The sequence below is a fragment of the Caretta caretta genome, chromosome 3, assembly GCF_965140235.1.
Source record: "Caretta caretta isolate rCarCar2 chromosome 3, rCarCar1.hap1, whole genome shotgun sequence".
NCBI lineage: Eukaryota > Metazoa > Chordata > Testudines > Cheloniidae > Caretta > Caretta caretta.
This window is the reverse complement of record NC_134208.1, coordinates 186,272,070-186,290,225: the sequence shown is the minus strand read 5'-3', so window position 1 is coordinate 186,290,225 and position 18,156 is coordinate 186,272,070. Positions and strand designations below refer to the sequence as shown.

Sequence of the window (18,156 nt, the reverse complement as noted above, 5' to 3'; positions counted from 1 at the left end):
GAATTTAAAACTCTCTTGTGAATCCTGAGGCTTTTAATTTGTTCAAAAGACAAAAACAGTTTCTTGTGGCTCATTTATTTTTTGGGAGAGGATTTTCAGATTAAATATAAAAGCGCTTGTTTTTGTCACAAAAACAGCTATTGAAACTGTTCAGCCTTAAAAATAAGAACCTGTGATAGAAAAGACTTCAGAGAATTCAGCAGTCAGCCTCTTATCACTGCATTTGCTTTAAAGGCAAAATGTAATTGGATGAGTTCTGCATGTGAGGCATGGATGCTAGCAGTACTATTTTTAGATGTGCCAGATGACAATTCATGCTTACCATATGTAGACAGCTGCACTTGCTTTAGATTAGGCCTGGAATACTTACATTGAAGGACTGTAATAGTAGTTTAGACAAGTGTAAATTTAAGCAAACACAATTAGCATAAGGAAGGATACTGTTCGGAGTGTCCCAGAGTATGTTTACCTTTTGTGAGTATACTGTGTTTAAAGCCAGCAGGCTGTTTTCACTAATATACAGTTTGGATTTTCTAAATTACCTTGTCTTGGAGGTGGGGGGAGGGGGGGATTTAAAGCAGCTTTTATCTTTTCTCGGCCACATGGACTAAAAGTTACAATTCAATTTCGTAATTGTTTTACAAGATTGTTTACATTATTGAAAAATGAAATGAAACAGTATACATGTGGGATTAGCATTGGGGCTTATATGGTATTTCTCATTTTGAATGGGACAGGGCAGAGTATATGTGGGGGAAATGTAAAATGCAAATACAGTTCCAGGTCCAAATGAAGGAAGGGAGTAGATTGAGGTCACCAATCTTCAGTCATTAAGGAACAAAGTATTTGAAGCTAGGACTCTAGTTTTTTGGAAGTCACTATACAGATGGACCCTTACGGACTACCCCAATTTTAGAATATCTACCTTTCCAGTGAATGTTACTGGGAATTTTCGTGATTGCTGAATTACTGCCATTACACTTGTTGTTTTTAACTGTGCAGATGTAGTCCTTTACCACTGTTACAAACTGTCCCTATAAAGAGACAATAACATACTATTAATGCAGATCTTAAAATAAAAAAATCATGACAGTGAAGCTATTGTACATATATGAAAATTGTCAGGTTTTTTTTAAAAGTTTCAAAGCATAAAGTTCTTGTTTTTCCACCACCAGCTGATTAGTTCAAATCTTGTATTGAAATGATTTTAAAATGCTGAAAGGAAGGCTTCAGTTCCAAAATTGCTTATGCGTGTGCAGTTGTATGAATAATTCTCTTGGCTTTTTATGTATGATAGTAAAGTTATGTCTACACAGGTATTAGCGGGATCTGGCCCTAAGGTAGCACATAATTATTTAAAGCTAGTGCATACAAATTTCCATCAGATTATACATACCACCTAATGTTATTTCAACTGCTTATCTTGTTTTGAATTAATATACGGATTTATTCTGGATTGTGGTTGTTTTGTAGTTAGAGTAAAATTCTTAAGGTAGACAAGATGCTGTTGGAGTGCTAAGCTCACATAAAGCTTAATATAACCAAATTCAGGCAGATAAACAGATGTCCCAGTGGTTTTAGAACAGATAATAAACATAGTAGTGCTTCACATTTTGAAAAGACTGGATAACTAGCTAACATTATTTATAATGCTAATAAAGGTTTTTTCTTTTACCCTTTTTACCCTTTACCCTTTTATATTGAGCTCTGTATCTAATAAATTTTACATAATCACTATTGATGGAGAGTGATGATGTGGAAGAGAACCCCTGCCCCCCACGCCCAAGAAATCAGCTATAAAGTTAGGCAACTCAAAACTCACCCATGACGTTTCCCATTACATAGCATTGAGAAGTGTATAAAACCTGGTTAGATCAAATACTCCTGCATGCTACAATGGAGGTTCTCACTAAATCTGTGATACTTCACTTAAAAATGCAGCAGACTCAAACCCAGAAAGAGGAAACTTGATATTTTAACCCAGTGGCCAAAGATTTACGCAAAGAGCAATTAGTCTGAACAGTAATACTAAAAATGGCATCATGTGTTTCTATGGTTATATAGAAAATATATGCTCAGTTTACAAATAAACATTTTGCGCATCATTGGCTTGCAAATTTAGCTTTGACTGGAAATCAAACTGGGTTCTCCTGAGGTCCCTTCCAGCCCTACATTTCCATGATTGTTCCTAACTTTGCATCAGCATCATCACCAATAGAAAAGGTTTTGCAAGCCCAATTATGCCTTCAGTTATATTTGTGTAACCAGCCCCACTGTCTTAAAATGCTGCCCTCGGTGATATCTGTGCACTTGCCTTCATTGGGTTTACACAGGTGTAGTGGTTTCCAATTCAGTAAACAATTCTGTTGATTAGCCTCAAGAAAAACAGAATCTTTCTTTTAGCTGTTGGGTGCACAGAGGTACAGGAATAAAAAGCAGTAAAAACTTGTCACTGTTGTGAGCAAGTGTGACTCAGAATGCTCACGAAGAGCAGATTAATTAAGATTTCATTTTGATGTAGTCTCTTTTCAGGGTAGAACTGCCCTTGAATTTTAGCAAATGCATTTTGGGTAATTCCAATAATCCAGAGTCTAGTGTAAAACCAGTTCCAACTCTTCTCAGAATGCTTATTGTTTATAATTATAAACTTTTAATAATGTAGAAATATGAGATATTGGGTTCAATTATTTAAGATGTAATATTCAGATAAAACAAATGTACACTTGTCATATGGATGTAAGAGGTCTTGTATTCTAATTTCAGACCTTTTAACTTTTAGTTGTTGACCTCCTTTACTGGCGAGACATTAAGAAGACAGGAGTGGTGTTTGGTGCCAGCTTGTTCCTGCTGCTTTCATTAACAGTATTCAGCATTGTGAGTGTGACAGCTTACATTACCTTGGCCCTTCTTTCTGTGACGATCAGCTTCAGGATATACAAGGGAGTTATCCAGGCAATCCAGAAGTCCGATGAAGGCCACCCATTTAGGTGAGGTTTTTCTTTAATACAAAGTACGTGTTTGTCGGATTATCACTACAGATGCAGCTAACTACATTTGAATATATATATACTGTACCAGTGCATGGCAATGTAAAACAGCCTCAATACTGTACAATCTCTCTCTCTCTCTCAACTGTAGCTACTCTCAAACATGATTGGTATTTTCACAAAATAATTTCATAGAATGGGCACAAAAAATGTTAAGGAAAATGAATTAAGGCTGTTTGTCTGACATAGTGTATTTCTTCAAAAAGGCAAGACAGACTCCAGTAGTACTCTAAAACTTTATATATATATATATTTCAGTTTGGTTCATCGAACTTACTTACACATTAATACTTGATTCAACACTTCAGATATGCCCTGACATCAAGTACTAAGCCATTGAAAATGTCATACTTGGATAACTGTAAAGCAATTTGTGGTTTGGTAAAGATTAGTAAATACAGCAGAAGATATGTTCTGTTGCTGATTATTCACATTTTGTTATATAGCTCTTTCTGAAATCCTTTCTTAATAGGATGCTTAACTCTTACTATGCTAGCATGAATGTGCAATAATGCAGCTATATTCTAAATGAGTCCATTTGGTTGGATTATAAGCAATTTGTTAGATGCAATATCCGGGTTCATTGTGACCTGATCAGTGGATAATTCTGAAAACTTGGACTCCAATGAGGAAAACTGTAAACAGTTTCAATTTTCAAATTCAAACAGGGCCAATTTTGAAGACTTGGATGACTGAGTTCATTGAAATCCCCAAAGAGAACAGATGATTAACTTGTTAAATAATAACTGTGCCCACTCCCAAGAATGTGGCATGGGCATAGTTCGTGTGGTTAGAAAATCAGGGAGCTTTGCTATTACTATTGGGTTCATGTAGGCCATAGCAGTGCACCTACTGTAGAATTAGGTCTTTAGAGCTGTAAACTTCACATTAATGCATTAAAATAATTATTAAGAGTGCATGTTTCCTTATTGCACAACCAGCCACACCATCCAGCAACTTTCCTCCTCTCCATTCCAAAATATGGTTCGGTCTCCTTTTCTCCTCCATTTTCCCAGTGTACTTTTCTTCAGCTGCTTTTTTTGTGCTATTGCCAATTCTCTTTTCCAGATAAGATTGATATGTGGTAGCTTTTTAAAACCTCTCCTCCATGAGGACAGATGTAGCCTTCCTGTGGTCTTCTTAGGGTCAGTTCTCCCTTCCCTCCCTCCCTTCCATTCCTTCAAAACCAAAGCAAGAGAGGTTTGCTGAGGCAGCTCATCCGTCCTCCCCTTTGGAATCTCCTCATCTGCACTCTGTAAATGCTTAGAGAAGTGGCCAGTCGACCCCCTAAAGCCAACAGCTGCCTGCAATAGGGTGTTCCTTTAAATTGGGGTGGGTGAAAACTCTCTAAGAAGGGGTAATGTTACAGTGCAGACAGATCAGGAAAAATGCATCTGTGGCTATTGACATTAAAAACATAGACCCACAGTTGTAATAGCATTCAGCAGAACAATGCAAAATAGGATACTGGCCAGCCTTAACGAAGCTGGTTTAAAAGGGAAAGCCTTTAAATTAAAGGAACTGGTAGTTGGAGTACTCTGAATGCAGTTTCTCTATAACTGGTTTTCAATAAGTACAAACTGGTTTACAGTAAGTACATAGTTAACTCCACAACATTTCTAAGATCTGACCTTTTCTTTCTGTCCATACAGTGGATATTCTCATTCAGGCCCTTCTTTCTTATTCGCTACAAACTGTTCCTCCCTGGCCTCTCCTCTCCCTGACAATCCATACAAAAAGCAGTTACCAGGTCCATGTTTCTGACCTATTGATCAAGTCATGCCAGACACCTCATCATCAAGGCCCTGCATAACTCTGCCCCTCCTTCCTTGTCCAAGGTTGTCTCTTGAAGGCTCAGTTCTGCCGGTATTAGCAGCCTTGATGCCCCATTTGTCCACTTCTCTTCTGTTTTCCCCCCTCTCCCAGCACTGCTCACTTACCTTGGAATACCCTTTTTGAGTTGGTCCCTATGGCCCTTACCATCTCCTCTTTTAGATCCCATGTAAAGATCCACTTCTTCTAGAATGCCTACCAGCAATGAATAACATAAATGTCTTTGTTGTCCTAACATGCTGTGTGCTAGCTTCATTTTTGACATCCCCTCTTTCCATTCGGACTGGTTGCCCCGCTATATTGCAGTTTGCTTGAACTTAGATTTCAAACTCCTCAGGGCTGGGAATCTGTCCTCTTTTGTTTGTGGTTTTGTGGGACACGTAGCACGCTTTTTGAGAATTGTAAAACAATAAATACTTTTTCCAAGTAAACAATACTTAACACAACTGTATAAATACTATAAAATGTCTCTCATAATTCTAATTACCTGTTAAATAAAATAGGTGTCTTAATGAGTAGATGTAGAACAGAGCTAATTTGCCAGTCATGGGGCAGTGTAGATAGAATTGCGTGCCATATTCCAGATAAACAAGATCTCCCCTCTGAGCCCTTACTGGACATGAAACTAAATTTTAAAATGATCATTTTCTATTTAAAGAATCTAATACTGACCTAGCGACTCTGTTTAGTAGTAAATGGAAAAGGTGGGATATGGAGTGGGGGATGGGGGCGTGTGAGAACACTTTATCAGGATTACAGGATTTTTATCTTTCTGATTGGAAAATTCCTGGAACTTTCAGCTAAATCTTCAGACTTTAAGCAGAGAGAGGGAGATTGCAGGCAGAGTGGAGGAAGTCTGGCCTGTTGCAAATTGCAAACCTTAACCTTTCACTTCCAAGAAGTGAGGCACTAAATCCTTTTGGACCAGAATCCTTCTCTAGAACATTAACAATCATTTGCTTAAAGAAATTCCATTTAGAAGACTTAATAAAATGAAGAGTAACTTTATCCATCTCTTCGTGTTGATTATTGCTTAAAGGTGAGCTGCAAAGAATTTTTTTAATACTGCCTTTGCTCTTTTTTGCTGCTTTTTTCTGCATTAAAATGGGGACGCGACCCACTTTGGGGTCCTGACCCACTGTTTGAGAACCGCTGCTATAGAGTCTTCCAGAGCAGAGAAGACCTGATTTAGTAACGTAAAAAACAAGCAGGTAAAGCTTGTGTCTCATGAATGATTCTTTCATTTTGTAGGGCTTACTTGGAGACTGATGTTGCTGTGTCTGAGGAGCTTGTCCAGAAGTACAGCAATGCTGCACTTGGCCACATTAATGGCACAGTAAAGGAGCTCAGACGTCTTTTCTTAGTCGATGACTTAGTTGATTCTCTGAAGGTAAATGATAAAGCATACAACATACAGCTGTAGATTTGACTTTCCTCAACAGGGCTTAGAAAGAGAGGTTTAAATTGAGCCAGTGGTCAGATGTTAAAGGTATTTGGAATGTGTCCATTTCTTTAAAAATCTGAATTTGGGGATAGCTGGGCACAGTCTAACTCCTTTCTGTTTTTGTTTTTTGGCTCACGTGTCAGCACCAGTAAGTGGCCAGCATCTGGCCATTGAATTTCTAGGTACAGTTTCTCATTCTGCTAATCTTAAATACCCAAAAGAACATTTATAGCTGTGCAGCTTGAGATTACCTAAAGCATCGATGAACATTACATTTCAAATGGCATTTGACATGAATATCACATTTGCTAATGTTGTACAAGACTCCACCAATAATTGACTTGTAAATAGTTCTCTTAACCACCTGTTATATCCTTTCCCTCTGTGCCCGGTTCTACCTGTTGCAGTGCAGACTCCCACAGTCCCAGGGAGAGGGTACATAACACTGTCATAGAATTAAAAAGAAAAGGAGTACTTGTGGCACCTTAGAGACTAACAAATTTATTTGAGCATAAGCTTTCGTGAGCTACAGCTCACTTCAGCTGTAGCTCACGAAAGCTTATGCTCAAATAAATTTGTTAGTCTCTAAGGTGCCACAAGTACTCCTTTTCTTTTTGCGGATACAGACTAACACGGCTGCTGCTCTGAAACCTGTCATATAATTGAAATCCTTAGCAGCAGGGAGGTTTGAGTTCTTTTTATAAAGATCCTGTGAGTTCTCATTTCTTGCACTTCCCATTTCTGTTTACATGGTTTCTGTTGTTACAGTAGTCCTCTGGTGAAGTCGTCTAAACAGATCTGTTTCTACTTCTGCATGAGTTTCTGCAGTGACTATATTCTGACTGCTGCCCCTCCCTCTCAATCGTCACACTGAGTGATCCTCTCGGGGAAGAGTACACCACTTTCACACTCAATAAGAGGGAACTGAACTATAGACCACAGGTTGAAAACCACAGTTCTATGGTAACGACAACCTTCCACGGACCCCTTACACATAGTCTGCGGACCCAAAGGGTCTGCGCACCACAGGTTGAAAACCACTGTTCTAGCCAATTGAACAGCTGTGAAATGACCAAAGTCACATTTTGATATATAATCAATGACCTTTTAAATTGCCCTTTAAAAAAAAAAAAAAAACAAATTTCCTCCATATATTGTGTGCTCTTATAGTTAGTTATTTGTGAGGCATGTTTTAGCCTTAGATTTAGGAGGCAGATTTAAAGCCTCTTTTGGCCAGGACTAAAATCTTGTAGATTTGTCTCAGGAAATACATCAGGGAAAAACTCAATCACGAAGGGCTTTTGTCTGGCAAAAAGATTTCAATAATTAAGGTGCTCCTTAAGGTGCAAGCCCTCATTTGTGATATGAGAATTTACATACCAACTGCTTGTGATGCCACAAAGAAAGAATTAGACTACCGGTTAAGAGAAAAGAATGGACAGCCAAACTGTTCTTGAAGATCTGACTTTCATTCAGTCATTATTAATGAAAGCAAGAAAAGAGAAAATTCCTTCCAAATTTTTTTTGTTTTTTTTAAATAGCTTGGTTTGTGAGCTTCAGGAAAGCTGCTGTTTATCCTGCTAAACTATTATTTCTTTTTCTTCAATTTCTTTTGACTTCAGAATAGAATTGAAAGAGTCTCATTTGTCTTGGAGGAAAGCTTTAACCTACTTAAACCTAATGCACTTTTTTATTGTATGGTAGTTTGGATGCAGTCTTTGTATGAAATCAATAAACTGTAAAGTCAGCTTACAAAATTTCATGGCTCTGAAGTAGTTTCTGTTGTAGGAAAACTTTAAAATATTGAGATTTTATGCCTAATAAGGGCCCTGGTCAACAAATGACGTTGTCTCATCTATTTAAATAAACATCTTGAGTATAGAAAATTACATTTATGCTTTTACATAATATTCCATATTACTGAATTTGAAAGTAGAACAGGAGTAGAGTCCAGTTTACCATATGTACTTATGCTAATAGTGAAATCTAGGTGTAATCATTTCTGAGATGTTTTGATTAAACAGTGTGGACTCATGATGGTTTAAAATGGCATCTAAAATATTTGTACTGTATATGGTAAAGTTCAAAGGAACTCTTTCACTTATAATTTCAACGGATAGCTGTGTACAGTACTTGCCAGGAAAAGCCAAGGAAGGGAACTATATTGTGTTGGGTGTGTGGTTATATAGTGATTCATCCAAAACTCGTGCAATAAAGAACATTTCTGTTAGGACATGAATACTGTGAAACCATGTTGTTACTTGAATGATGGAGCCCATTACTTTACTTGAACTTGCTCATAGTAAAACAACTTGAAGAAACTGACCTATGGTTTTTATTTTAATTGGCCATTAAATTAGATTACAAAGTACTTGTATTGTGTAATCAGTTACTAATAATTGGAATAAAGTGGGTAAAGAATTACTTATGGCACTTGATTCACCCATCAGGATTACAGTAGAAGACAAGAATATCACTGTAACTCACATAGACAGTGAACTTTAGACTTTGAGTTCATTCTTTCCTGTATGGAGCCATGCAGGAAAAGCAGTATTATCTTTGTGATAGACTTTGGGCTGCTTATGCTTCACTCTGGCTTGGAGCCAGAGAAATAAAGAGCTTTAAAAAATCTTACTAAGAAAAAGCAACAACAGTTACTTTTTGGGATCAGTAAACTTCCTTATTCTATGTAGTACCTCAGCATAAAGGAGATGAATATATGGATGGGAGGCTAAGCTGGGCTCTAGTGTCTTCAGCATATGCTACTTAATTTTAGAAAGTGCTTGTTCTTGCAATAGTGTGTTTTTTCACTTTACATTACTATGATTTTGTGACTGTCCTTTACTAAATGTTTATATGGCACCCAGCACAATAGGGTCCTGAGGTTGCCACTTCTGTAATCTCAATATAAAGTTGACAAAAGTTTTAAAAAATTATAGATTCAGAACTTACATAATTTTGGGCTTGCTCTGCATAGAGCATGGAGGCAAATCTTTCTATCAGCAGTACTGCTCCAAGTCCAAACAAAGTCCTGCCTTCCTGATTCACTCTGCTGTACTGAGTATGGACTGGGCACAAGCAGAGGATTTGGGCCAGACTGTGTGAGTGAGAGAGAGATTAATTCTGCAGTATGATTTATGGATATTATGCCCAGAACTCAGAAATTACAGCAATACATGGGTTTCAGGAGTCTTTCCTACCAGAATCTACACTTATTTTCTAAATTTTTGTTAGTCTAGAATTTTAAATCTTTTTTGTAACCTTAAAATTCCATCAGCACTTTTAATTCTTAAGGCTTTATGCTTTTTGGTTTAAATGTTCTGTGCCATAAAATGGAAGATGGACTCTGACTCCTTCCTACTATGAATATTTAATAACTGAATCCACACTTGTAAGAGTATCTGTACTGTTCATTTAAAATGAAGAAGGAAGGAAAATAAACTTGCCATTTCTTCCACACTGCCTTTCAAACAGGCCTGTGCCCTGACACAACATTACCATCTCTAACAGACAATTTAATTCTTGGCATCTGAACTGAGTCAAACCAGCAAAAATGTGGTTCTAATGGTGCTTTTTGTGATGTTGACTCTTGTATAGGCTTAATTTCACCAACTCACAACCTATGTAAAGGGGTGGCTCTGACCTTCTGGATTTGGGTGTTGGGTTGTAAGTCAGGAGACCTGGGTTCTATTTTATCTCCGCCACTGATTTGCTGTGTGACCTTGGGCAAGACAGTTATCCTCCCACCGTGCCTCACTTACTCCATCTGTAAGGAAAAAATAATCATGCTTATCCATCATCATAAAGCACTATGGATTGAAAGTGCTGTATGAGTGCGGAGAACACTGAATAGTCATGAAATGGTAGTAGCTTCTTGGTCACTATTGACCTGGGCTAAATTCAGACTTGTGACCTCGAAATGAAAGGCTGCGTATCCTATTACCCATCGCCTCACCCATACAGTCCCTCATCTATAATCATCTTTGACATACAAAGTGTTTTTTTGTTGAGCTTTATACACGCCTTTAGAGAAGGGTAATTTTGTTAAAGGCACCTCTCTTAATGTTCTAATGAACACATCTTGATTAGACTGTTTATGGCCTAACTGACCTTTGTTCTTTCAGTTTGCAGTGTTGATGTGGGTATTCACCTATGTTGGTGCCTTGTTTAATGGTCTGACATTACTGATACTGGGTAAGTGCTTTAAATTGTGTTAAATACTTTGCTTTGCAAAATAACCCTGGAAAAGTATTGAAGCCTCTTAAATGCTGTGTGTATCTACTCGCAGTACAACACAATGTAGGTTGTTGCATGATCTTTTATTTTATTTTTTTAGATTGTGGAATTATAAAAATAGTATTTTTGAATTGTTTGTCCTTAGGTTGCTGACTTTCAGGACAAAACAACATCATTTAAAAAATCATATTTAGTTTTGCTCATTGCTTTCTAGGCTACCTGTAGTTCTTACTTTCAAATTCCAGTTGCCTTGTACAAATTATATGATGGTGCAAAACTGGTTACTGTCACGTTCCACCAGGATGACAGAAACCTGAATTGTAACTAATACAGTATTGCTACAGAACATCTTTTTCTTATAAGATCCATTTAAATTACAATAGCCTAACAATTTTTGCATTGTGATTTAGTTCTCTTTTTTGCTTTTTTAAAAATATGCCAGGCTGTGAAAACTGTTTTTAAATTTTAGTTGAGTGGCGTCTTTATCTTGTTTGTATTTAAACCCGCTCTGTTCCTTTCCAGCTCTGATCTCTCTCTTCAGTGTTCCTGTTATTTATGAGAGACATCAGGTGAGTGCTTAATGTCTGACATTCACAAATGTCTGATTAAAAATTACTCCTGTTGAATCAGAAACACTTAAGAATGAATAACTAGAAATCTGATTTTAGTCTCCTAAACCTTTAACCTCAACACCTGATATTGTTTCTAAAAATGGCCAGTGCAGGTTTCCTGACAGTGTTACAATGAGTAGTACAATTAAAGCCCATAGTGCATTTCCCCTCTTTAGGAAATATGTGAAGCATATAGTAATTATAAGAGAGGTTTGCTTAGTATGATTTCACCTTCTGTCCCTCTGATCCCAATTTGTTCAGTACTAAAGTAGCAATATCTGAGTTATGTAAAATCTCAGTAAGTAATTTATATAGTTTTTTTGAGAAGCCACCTTGAAGCTGGCATTGCAGACATTTATTCTTGAGCCCATGTGATTTGTACTACTGGCTAACGCACGTAGCGGGAGCTTGGCACAGTCTAATGCTCCTCTGGTAAATCTGTTGAAGACAGTAATTGCTGGGAGGGACAGGAGATTGTAGCAGTACTAGGTAGGAATTGGATCCATCAGGGCATAGAGTAGTTGACCAGATGAGCACTGACACAGGGATTCCTTCTCTCTGAAAAGCACCTGTACAATAAAGACCAGTGTAAAGGGGCAACGCAGTGAAGAAGGCAGCAGGGACCAAATACAATGAGGCACACAGAGCAGTTTTGGGACACTCCCATCATCTGCTCTCAAACCCACTTGCACAGCAAAGATCACTCAGCACCAGAAAAGAGGGAAGTACCCATAAGATGAAGGGAAGTCACATGGCCCTGGAAGAGGAATACTGACAACTTACCCTGTCTGCAGGCTTCCTAGTCCCACTGACTTAAATCACCAGCTGATTGTTGCTTTCTGAAAGTATAAAAATAATCCCTTTAAAATGCCCAACCTCACTTACGAAGCCTTCAATCTCTGACGGCAAAGGAACTGAATTAATACCAGTACATTCTGGATCCCAGTGAGACATGCCGAAAACAAACAAGGCTCTGCTTATGCACTCTGCTTCAGATTGATCCTGATAGTCATGACGGATAGTATTCCTCGTTCTAAGCCTACAGGTCAAATGATTTTCAGGTGTGTGAGGTAGATTTTTCTTACGTTGGAGGGAAGTCCAAATGTTTGAGGTAAATTCATCAAAAGCCCTGCAGTCCTTGAAAGTTGGCAGCTCCTATGTTCTGCTGTCCAAACAATCAGAGGGGAATAGGCTCCATGTTTTCATTACAAGGGAATTATTTCTTATAAAAGACAGATCACGGGGCTCTGCAATGGAGTGATCAAGTGTACCAAGATAATGAACTCTCAAGAGAGACTCTGCCTTGGCAGAAGCTGAGAGATTTAGCAGTTTTACTGTCAATGTCCAGGGAAATTTCTGAACCACTGGTGAGAAACTCCTACTATTGATAATGTGTGACTAGTAATATACATTTTTATGGTGGGCTCCATCCCACCCTTCTGCAATCCAGCGTGGCTGTTCTGTTTCAGTGGTAATACACTACTTTTGTAACATCCTAGTTGTATAGTGATTAGGAGGAAAGCCAGTTGCTATTAAGAGCACATAACTGGCCCGTGTGCAGACTTGACTGTTTGGAACCTGTTAAACTCCAGTGTGCCAGCCAGCATTCAGTTAATCACCCTCTTCAAAGTGCCATGGGATCTCTAGTAACTGTCCAGGTGTATGTGGAGAATAGCAGAAGAGAACTGCGATATATCACTTGTTCAAAGCATTGTGCTTCTAACAGTATACATATACAGAGACCCAATACTGCACTGTCAGGAAGAGCCCAGGAATGGTTGAGACTCTTAATATATAAGTTATCACCTGTTTTGGAGCTATCAATACAATAGTTCCTCAAAATAAAGCAAAACAGAAGTGTGAACAGTACATTTGTTTTTGTGCATATAAAGGTCTTGGTTGTACACTCTGTGTAGGAGGAGTCTGAAGAAAAGGGTGGTTTGAGCTGCTAGTAACTAGACTACTTATATGGAAGAAACACATGAAACGCTAGGATATACCGATTGTGGTGTTTGCAAGTGAACATACTTATTCATCCCTACTGCATCACATGCATTTCAAAAAGCAAATAGTGATGGCGACTTACTGAATGAGCTGGTTAGAATCTAAGAACCTACAGTAGCAGGCCTTTCCACATTCAGAAAGAGGGGTTGACCATTCTGCCACTTTGTGTTGTCTGTGGCTGGGAGGGGCAAAGAATAGTGAGATTTTCCTACAGGTGTATGTACAGTATTGATTCAGCTTCCTTTTTGCAGTGAGTCCCAGTATCTGTCCATCTGGGAAAGTCTCTTCCTTCACCATATAGCACTGTTTATGCTACAAGCTGGGCTGTTTCATTTACTGGTTGGTAGAGATGCGAGCAGAATAGTTTTATGCCTGTGATTTGCAAAAAATTATATGAAACCCTGGAATAAACAAAAATGGGCTCTTTGCTTGTCTTAGAATTTTTCAGGGCAGTTAATGAAGCATAAACTAATTAGACAAGGAACAATGATGACTTGCAAGTAGTAAAGCAGCCTTTAGCAGCAGTAAAGCTAAACAGCTAACTTTTCTGTTTTTTCTCTTAAATTTCAGGCTCAAATTGACCATTATTTGGGACTTGTGAACAAGACTGCCAGAGATGCAGTGACTAAGTGAGTTTATGTTGGCTGTTTCAAACTAGCTTGTATAGATAGACTTTTTGATGTACGTACAATACCTTGGGTATGTTAAGGAAGCTATATATAGTCATCAAGAGGAAAAACGTACTTAAAAACTGTGGGAGATTTACAGAATTAACTGATTCCTTGCAGTGCAGTAAAAATATTTGAGGGAAAATGTTTGAATCATGCAATTCTAATAGCAGTCCAGATATGTGGATTTATATGCAGAAGACTTTAGGTCCTCAGCAGAGCAGGGCTCTGAAGAGGGATTTAGCAACTTTACTGCCAATTTTCTTACTGTTGCAAATTAATGTATCTATGATAATTATCTTTAAACATTGACATTTTCAAGGCTACATTTATGCTATAAATATTGCTGTATTTCCACATTTAAATACCTTTTTAATTTTCTCTCACTCTTTCAGGGTCCAAGCTAAAATACCTGGATTGAAACGCAAAACTGAGTAAAAAGCCTGAAGCAACTTGTCAATTGGAGTTCATCTTTCAGGGGGGAAATATTCATTTGAATTACATAGGGAGGGTCAGGGAATAGCAAAACCTTGACATTGCAGTGCAATTTCACAGATCTTTATATTTTAGCAGCACAGTGTTTGAGGAAAAATACCTGTTTTGACTGCCATGTGTTTCATCATCTTAATTATTGTAAGCTGCTATGTATGGAATTAAAACTAATCATCTTTGTTTATCCTGTGTGCAGCACCAGCTAATACAAAAGATTTGAGAAAGCTGTATATTGTGCTTCATCAGAGGTAGTCTTGCTGCATTCAAGAAAAGGTAGAGCAGAGGATAACATTTCCCATTTTGTGCACTGTGTATGGTCTGGGTCGATTGAGGCAGATTTTCTAAAATGAGATGTTTAGAAGAATATACCATTAAAGCAAATTTGAAAAACTTTGTCTTTTTGGTATAAGTGTAGCTGTATTGTGATTTTATTGTTTTATCAATTGTGTGTATATATATATATATATATATATATATATATATATATATATGTAGTATTTCACAAAGCTTGGATCTTTCAGCTGCTCCACAGTGCTTGATAGTTCAGAAAATGGACTGATTTTAGGACTAGATAGCGCACAAACTTGAAAAATAAAATATTTCTAGAAACACTACCATCTATTTAAAAAAAACAAATGAACTTGCACACACATAAAACTTCGAGCATACACTGTGTTGCACAAACATAATCTGTGGAGCAAATATCTAATGCTGCAAATGTTTGAAAATGTCGAGCATTGTTATGCAAGAAATTACAAATGAAAATGTATACACTTGTGGTTTAAGCTGTATTGAACTAAGTCTGTGGAATGCATTGTGAAATGTAAAAACAAAAAACCCAAGTATCAATAAAGCTTATAGACTTAAAGAATTTTGGTGTTTTGTCTTGAGGAGACTTCCAGATTATAATATATATATTTATTACACAAGTCAGTCGAGCATCTGTTTTATGTAGTTCAGCACTTTGGAAAATTGAGACGGATACGAAGTGAGTCCAGCAATTTTTCAGGATAACTTATTGATTCTACTAACTTGACTGTAAAAATAAGATCAATGAAAATTTATAACCAAATGTATTTGACACACAGGTTTTCAAATAGTTATGTGGCCATTGAAAAACAAATTCATGCATTAATATTTTCATATACAATATAATACAGCATTACTTCTTAGCATATTATATATAAAATAAAACGACATAAACATATACAAATCATATTTATTGAAATGTTTTCCTGATAGACAACTATTGCTTTTAAATATTTTTCACAAATCATCATTTAGCAATTCATTCCATCACACAATTATTTTTATTCAGGATACAATCAACGTGAAAGGCCAACATGACAACATAGGCAAAGAAAATGCTCACCCAACATGGTTACATTATCTTAATACAGAAAAGCTTTCATTAAAAAAAAAAGAAGAGGACTACATAGGGTCTCCTATTCTGTGTCTGACAAACTGATCTTTTGTAGAGTATTGTAAGGCAAAAGTTCCATTTATTTAAAAAAAAAATTCACTAAGCTTCCTCAAGCACTTTTGTGTTAAATATATATTCATTACATTTTGATAATGCTTGTCTTCTCTCTTTTCTATGATATTTTATAGCCAATAGCTACCTTCTTATCAGAGATGTGCAAGAACGAGAATTTCCATTTTTCAGGAATTTTGTTTTGCTTTGGAACAAAAACAAGATTTCCTGTAACCCACATTTACTTAGACACACACACACCCACATCCCCCAAAAAAGGTTTGGGTCAATCAAAACATTTCACTTTTTACATTTGTTTATAATATGAAATATATACCAAAATGAAAAGTTGTTTTGAAATGAAAACTCAAAATGGAGCATTTACACTGTATGCTAGTTGAGACTTTTTTAAAACTAAATTTCACTGAAATAGACAATTTCTGTCAAAAGATTTGGTTTTGACAAAATGGCATTTTCTGACAAAAGCATTCCATTTGAATTTTCATCCAGTTCTTTTTATTTTTGTTAATGTCACATACATGTTTCTAAACAGCATATGAATGGTTGCCAGATTAACCTAAGGTTGTGCAGTCTCTTCTTACTGGTTTACCTGTCATTCATTATGTACAATTAGCACATCTCCAAGAAGCTCTTCCTGAGTAAAAGATGGGAAATGATGCTTTTTGGAAGAGTCCAAATCAATTTACTAATCTTTTACTGTATAAGTAGTCAAATATAAAGCACAGACCCAAAGAGAGGGAGGAGCACAAGAAGATAACAGTAGTTTTTAATGATTTTCTTTCCCCCTCCCTGAAAAAAGTGCTTTGTACCCATATCATCCCTCAGATTTGAGCTTAAATCCTGTCTTTGACCTGCTACCTTCTTGAGCCAGATACATTCTACCCCTTAATAGATTGTTCATGTCACTGACAAACAGGAGGTTCAGATAATTGCTTGTATAACAGTATGTATGTTCTCTCTGAAGGAAACATTTTGGAGTTCAGTTGTGACAGTATTAAGAATAGTAACAGCAGAAAATGCTGACCACGTCAGATCTGGAAAAGGTGTTTGTGTTAAGCCCTCCTCAGGATGGAAGTTTATAGCACCATATGCAGAAAGCTGACAGTGGTGGGAGGCCTATTGGCAAACTCTTTCAAAGGCACTTCATGGATAAAGAACTTTTTAAATTAAATGTGTTCTTTTTTTAAACAAAATAGTGAATTCTAAAACTGTGTTACTTGGTTTATTTACAAAAAGAAAAGGAGTACTTGTGGCACCTTGGAGACTAACAAATTTATTTAAGCATAAGCTTTCATGAGCTACAGCTCACTTCAGAAAGCTTATGCGTAAATAAATTTGTTAGTCTCTAAGGCGCCACAAGTACTCCTTTTCTTTTTGCGAATACAGACTAACACGGCTGCTACTCTGAAACTTGGTTTGCTTAGTTATTGAAAGTGAATGTGAAACCCCCTGCGGTCATTTAAAAACAATATAAAGCTTTATTCACAATGCATACAATTCCAAACAAGAGTTTCTAACAGTTGTCTTAAAATGGGAACATTCCTGAAAGAAGGTGTAAAGAAATGATTTTACAGATTCACAAATTAAATGCTGTGTTACGTTTTAGGGTTTGTGATGCTCAAAAGGTTTTTTTTTAGGCTACAGTTGTAGCTGCTTGGAATAATTATAAAATATTTAGCAAAAGCAGTTTAATGATCAAACTGTTCATTGCTGAGGCCTAGGAACAACCTTTAAAACTTCAGCTTCCATCGCAAGGGCATCACAGTCTTTCAAATACAAACTCAAAGTAGCACTCAATATTACCACACTCAGATTCCAAAAGTGTGTAATCCATGCAGCATTTTTGTTATGAAATTAGAGCAGCCAAAGCATTGTGGACTGGGGTGACTCGTCACTCCTCTGAAGTCACATGATAGTTGCAGCACCAGAAGCAAGGGAATTCCTCTTTCAAAGACATCTCCACACAAATACACTAAAAAAGTTAAATGGTGGTAAAGTTGTCTTTAACAATTAGCACTAGAATAATACTGTACAGATTGCAGGTTGTGTTTGTGGCTTCAGCACTTGTGGGAAAAAAAAACCCTATCCTTTTACTCCCAAACTGAGCAGGTTTAGTATGGATGTCAATAAGAGAAAATGACTATGGAGCCCTATGATACATTTTTGCAGTCACTTTTCAAAGAACACTGCTCCCTTATTCATACAACAACTGTAAACATCTAGTACGGGGGTGTTTTTTTTACTTTCAGCATTTGTTCACAAATTATCCAGCTTGTTTCCGAGAGAAGTCAGCATGGTACAATGGCTGAATTTTAATCTTGGCTGT

At 37.0% G+C, this 18,156-nt stretch overlaps 2 protein-coding genes across 12 annotated transcripts in view; one reads left to right on the top strand and one right to left on the bottom strand.

Moving 5' to 3' along the window:
* RTN4 (reticulon 4) overlaps nucleotides 1-15,206 on the top strand; it is a 59,627-nt gene extending 44,421 nt beyond the window's left edge. For 6 of the 8 annotated variants that reach the window (XM_048842344.2, XM_048842348.2, XM_048842346.2 and 3 more), the window contains 6 exons: nucleotides 2,780-2,987; nucleotides 6,132-6,270; nucleotides 10,449-10,518; nucleotides 11,083-11,129; nucleotides 13,746-13,804; nucleotides 14,239-15,206. In XM_048842344.2, the coding sequence (XP_048698301.2) occupies nucleotides 2,780-2,987; nucleotides 6,132-6,270; nucleotides 10,449-10,518; nucleotides 11,083-11,129; nucleotides 13,746-13,804; nucleotides 14,239-14,281 (566 nt within the window). In that variant the 3' untranslated portion in view covers nucleotides 14,282-15,206. Of the gene's footprint in view, nucleotides 1-360; nucleotides 475-2,779; nucleotides 2,988-6,131; nucleotides 6,271-7,092; nucleotides 8,084-10,448; nucleotides 10,519-11,082; nucleotides 11,130-13,745; nucleotides 13,805-14,238 lie in introns of those variants that run through there. The other 2 variants (XM_048842353.2, XM_048842345.2) reach the window with 2 other exon arrangements.
* Nucleotides 15,207-15,538: 332 nt separating this feature from the next.
* EML6 (EMAP like 6) overlaps nucleotides 15,539-18,156 on the bottom strand; it is a 298,929-nt gene continuing 296,311 nt past the window's right edge. For all 4 annotated transcript variants that reach the window (XM_048842336.2, XM_048842339.2, XM_048842338.2 and 1 more), the window contains one exon: nucleotides 15,539-17,802. In XM_048842336.2, the coding sequence (XP_048698293.1) occupies nucleotides 17,778-17,802 (25 nt within the window). In that variant the 3' untranslated portion in view covers nucleotides 15,539-17,777. The remainder of the gene's footprint in view (nucleotides 17,803-18,156) is intronic.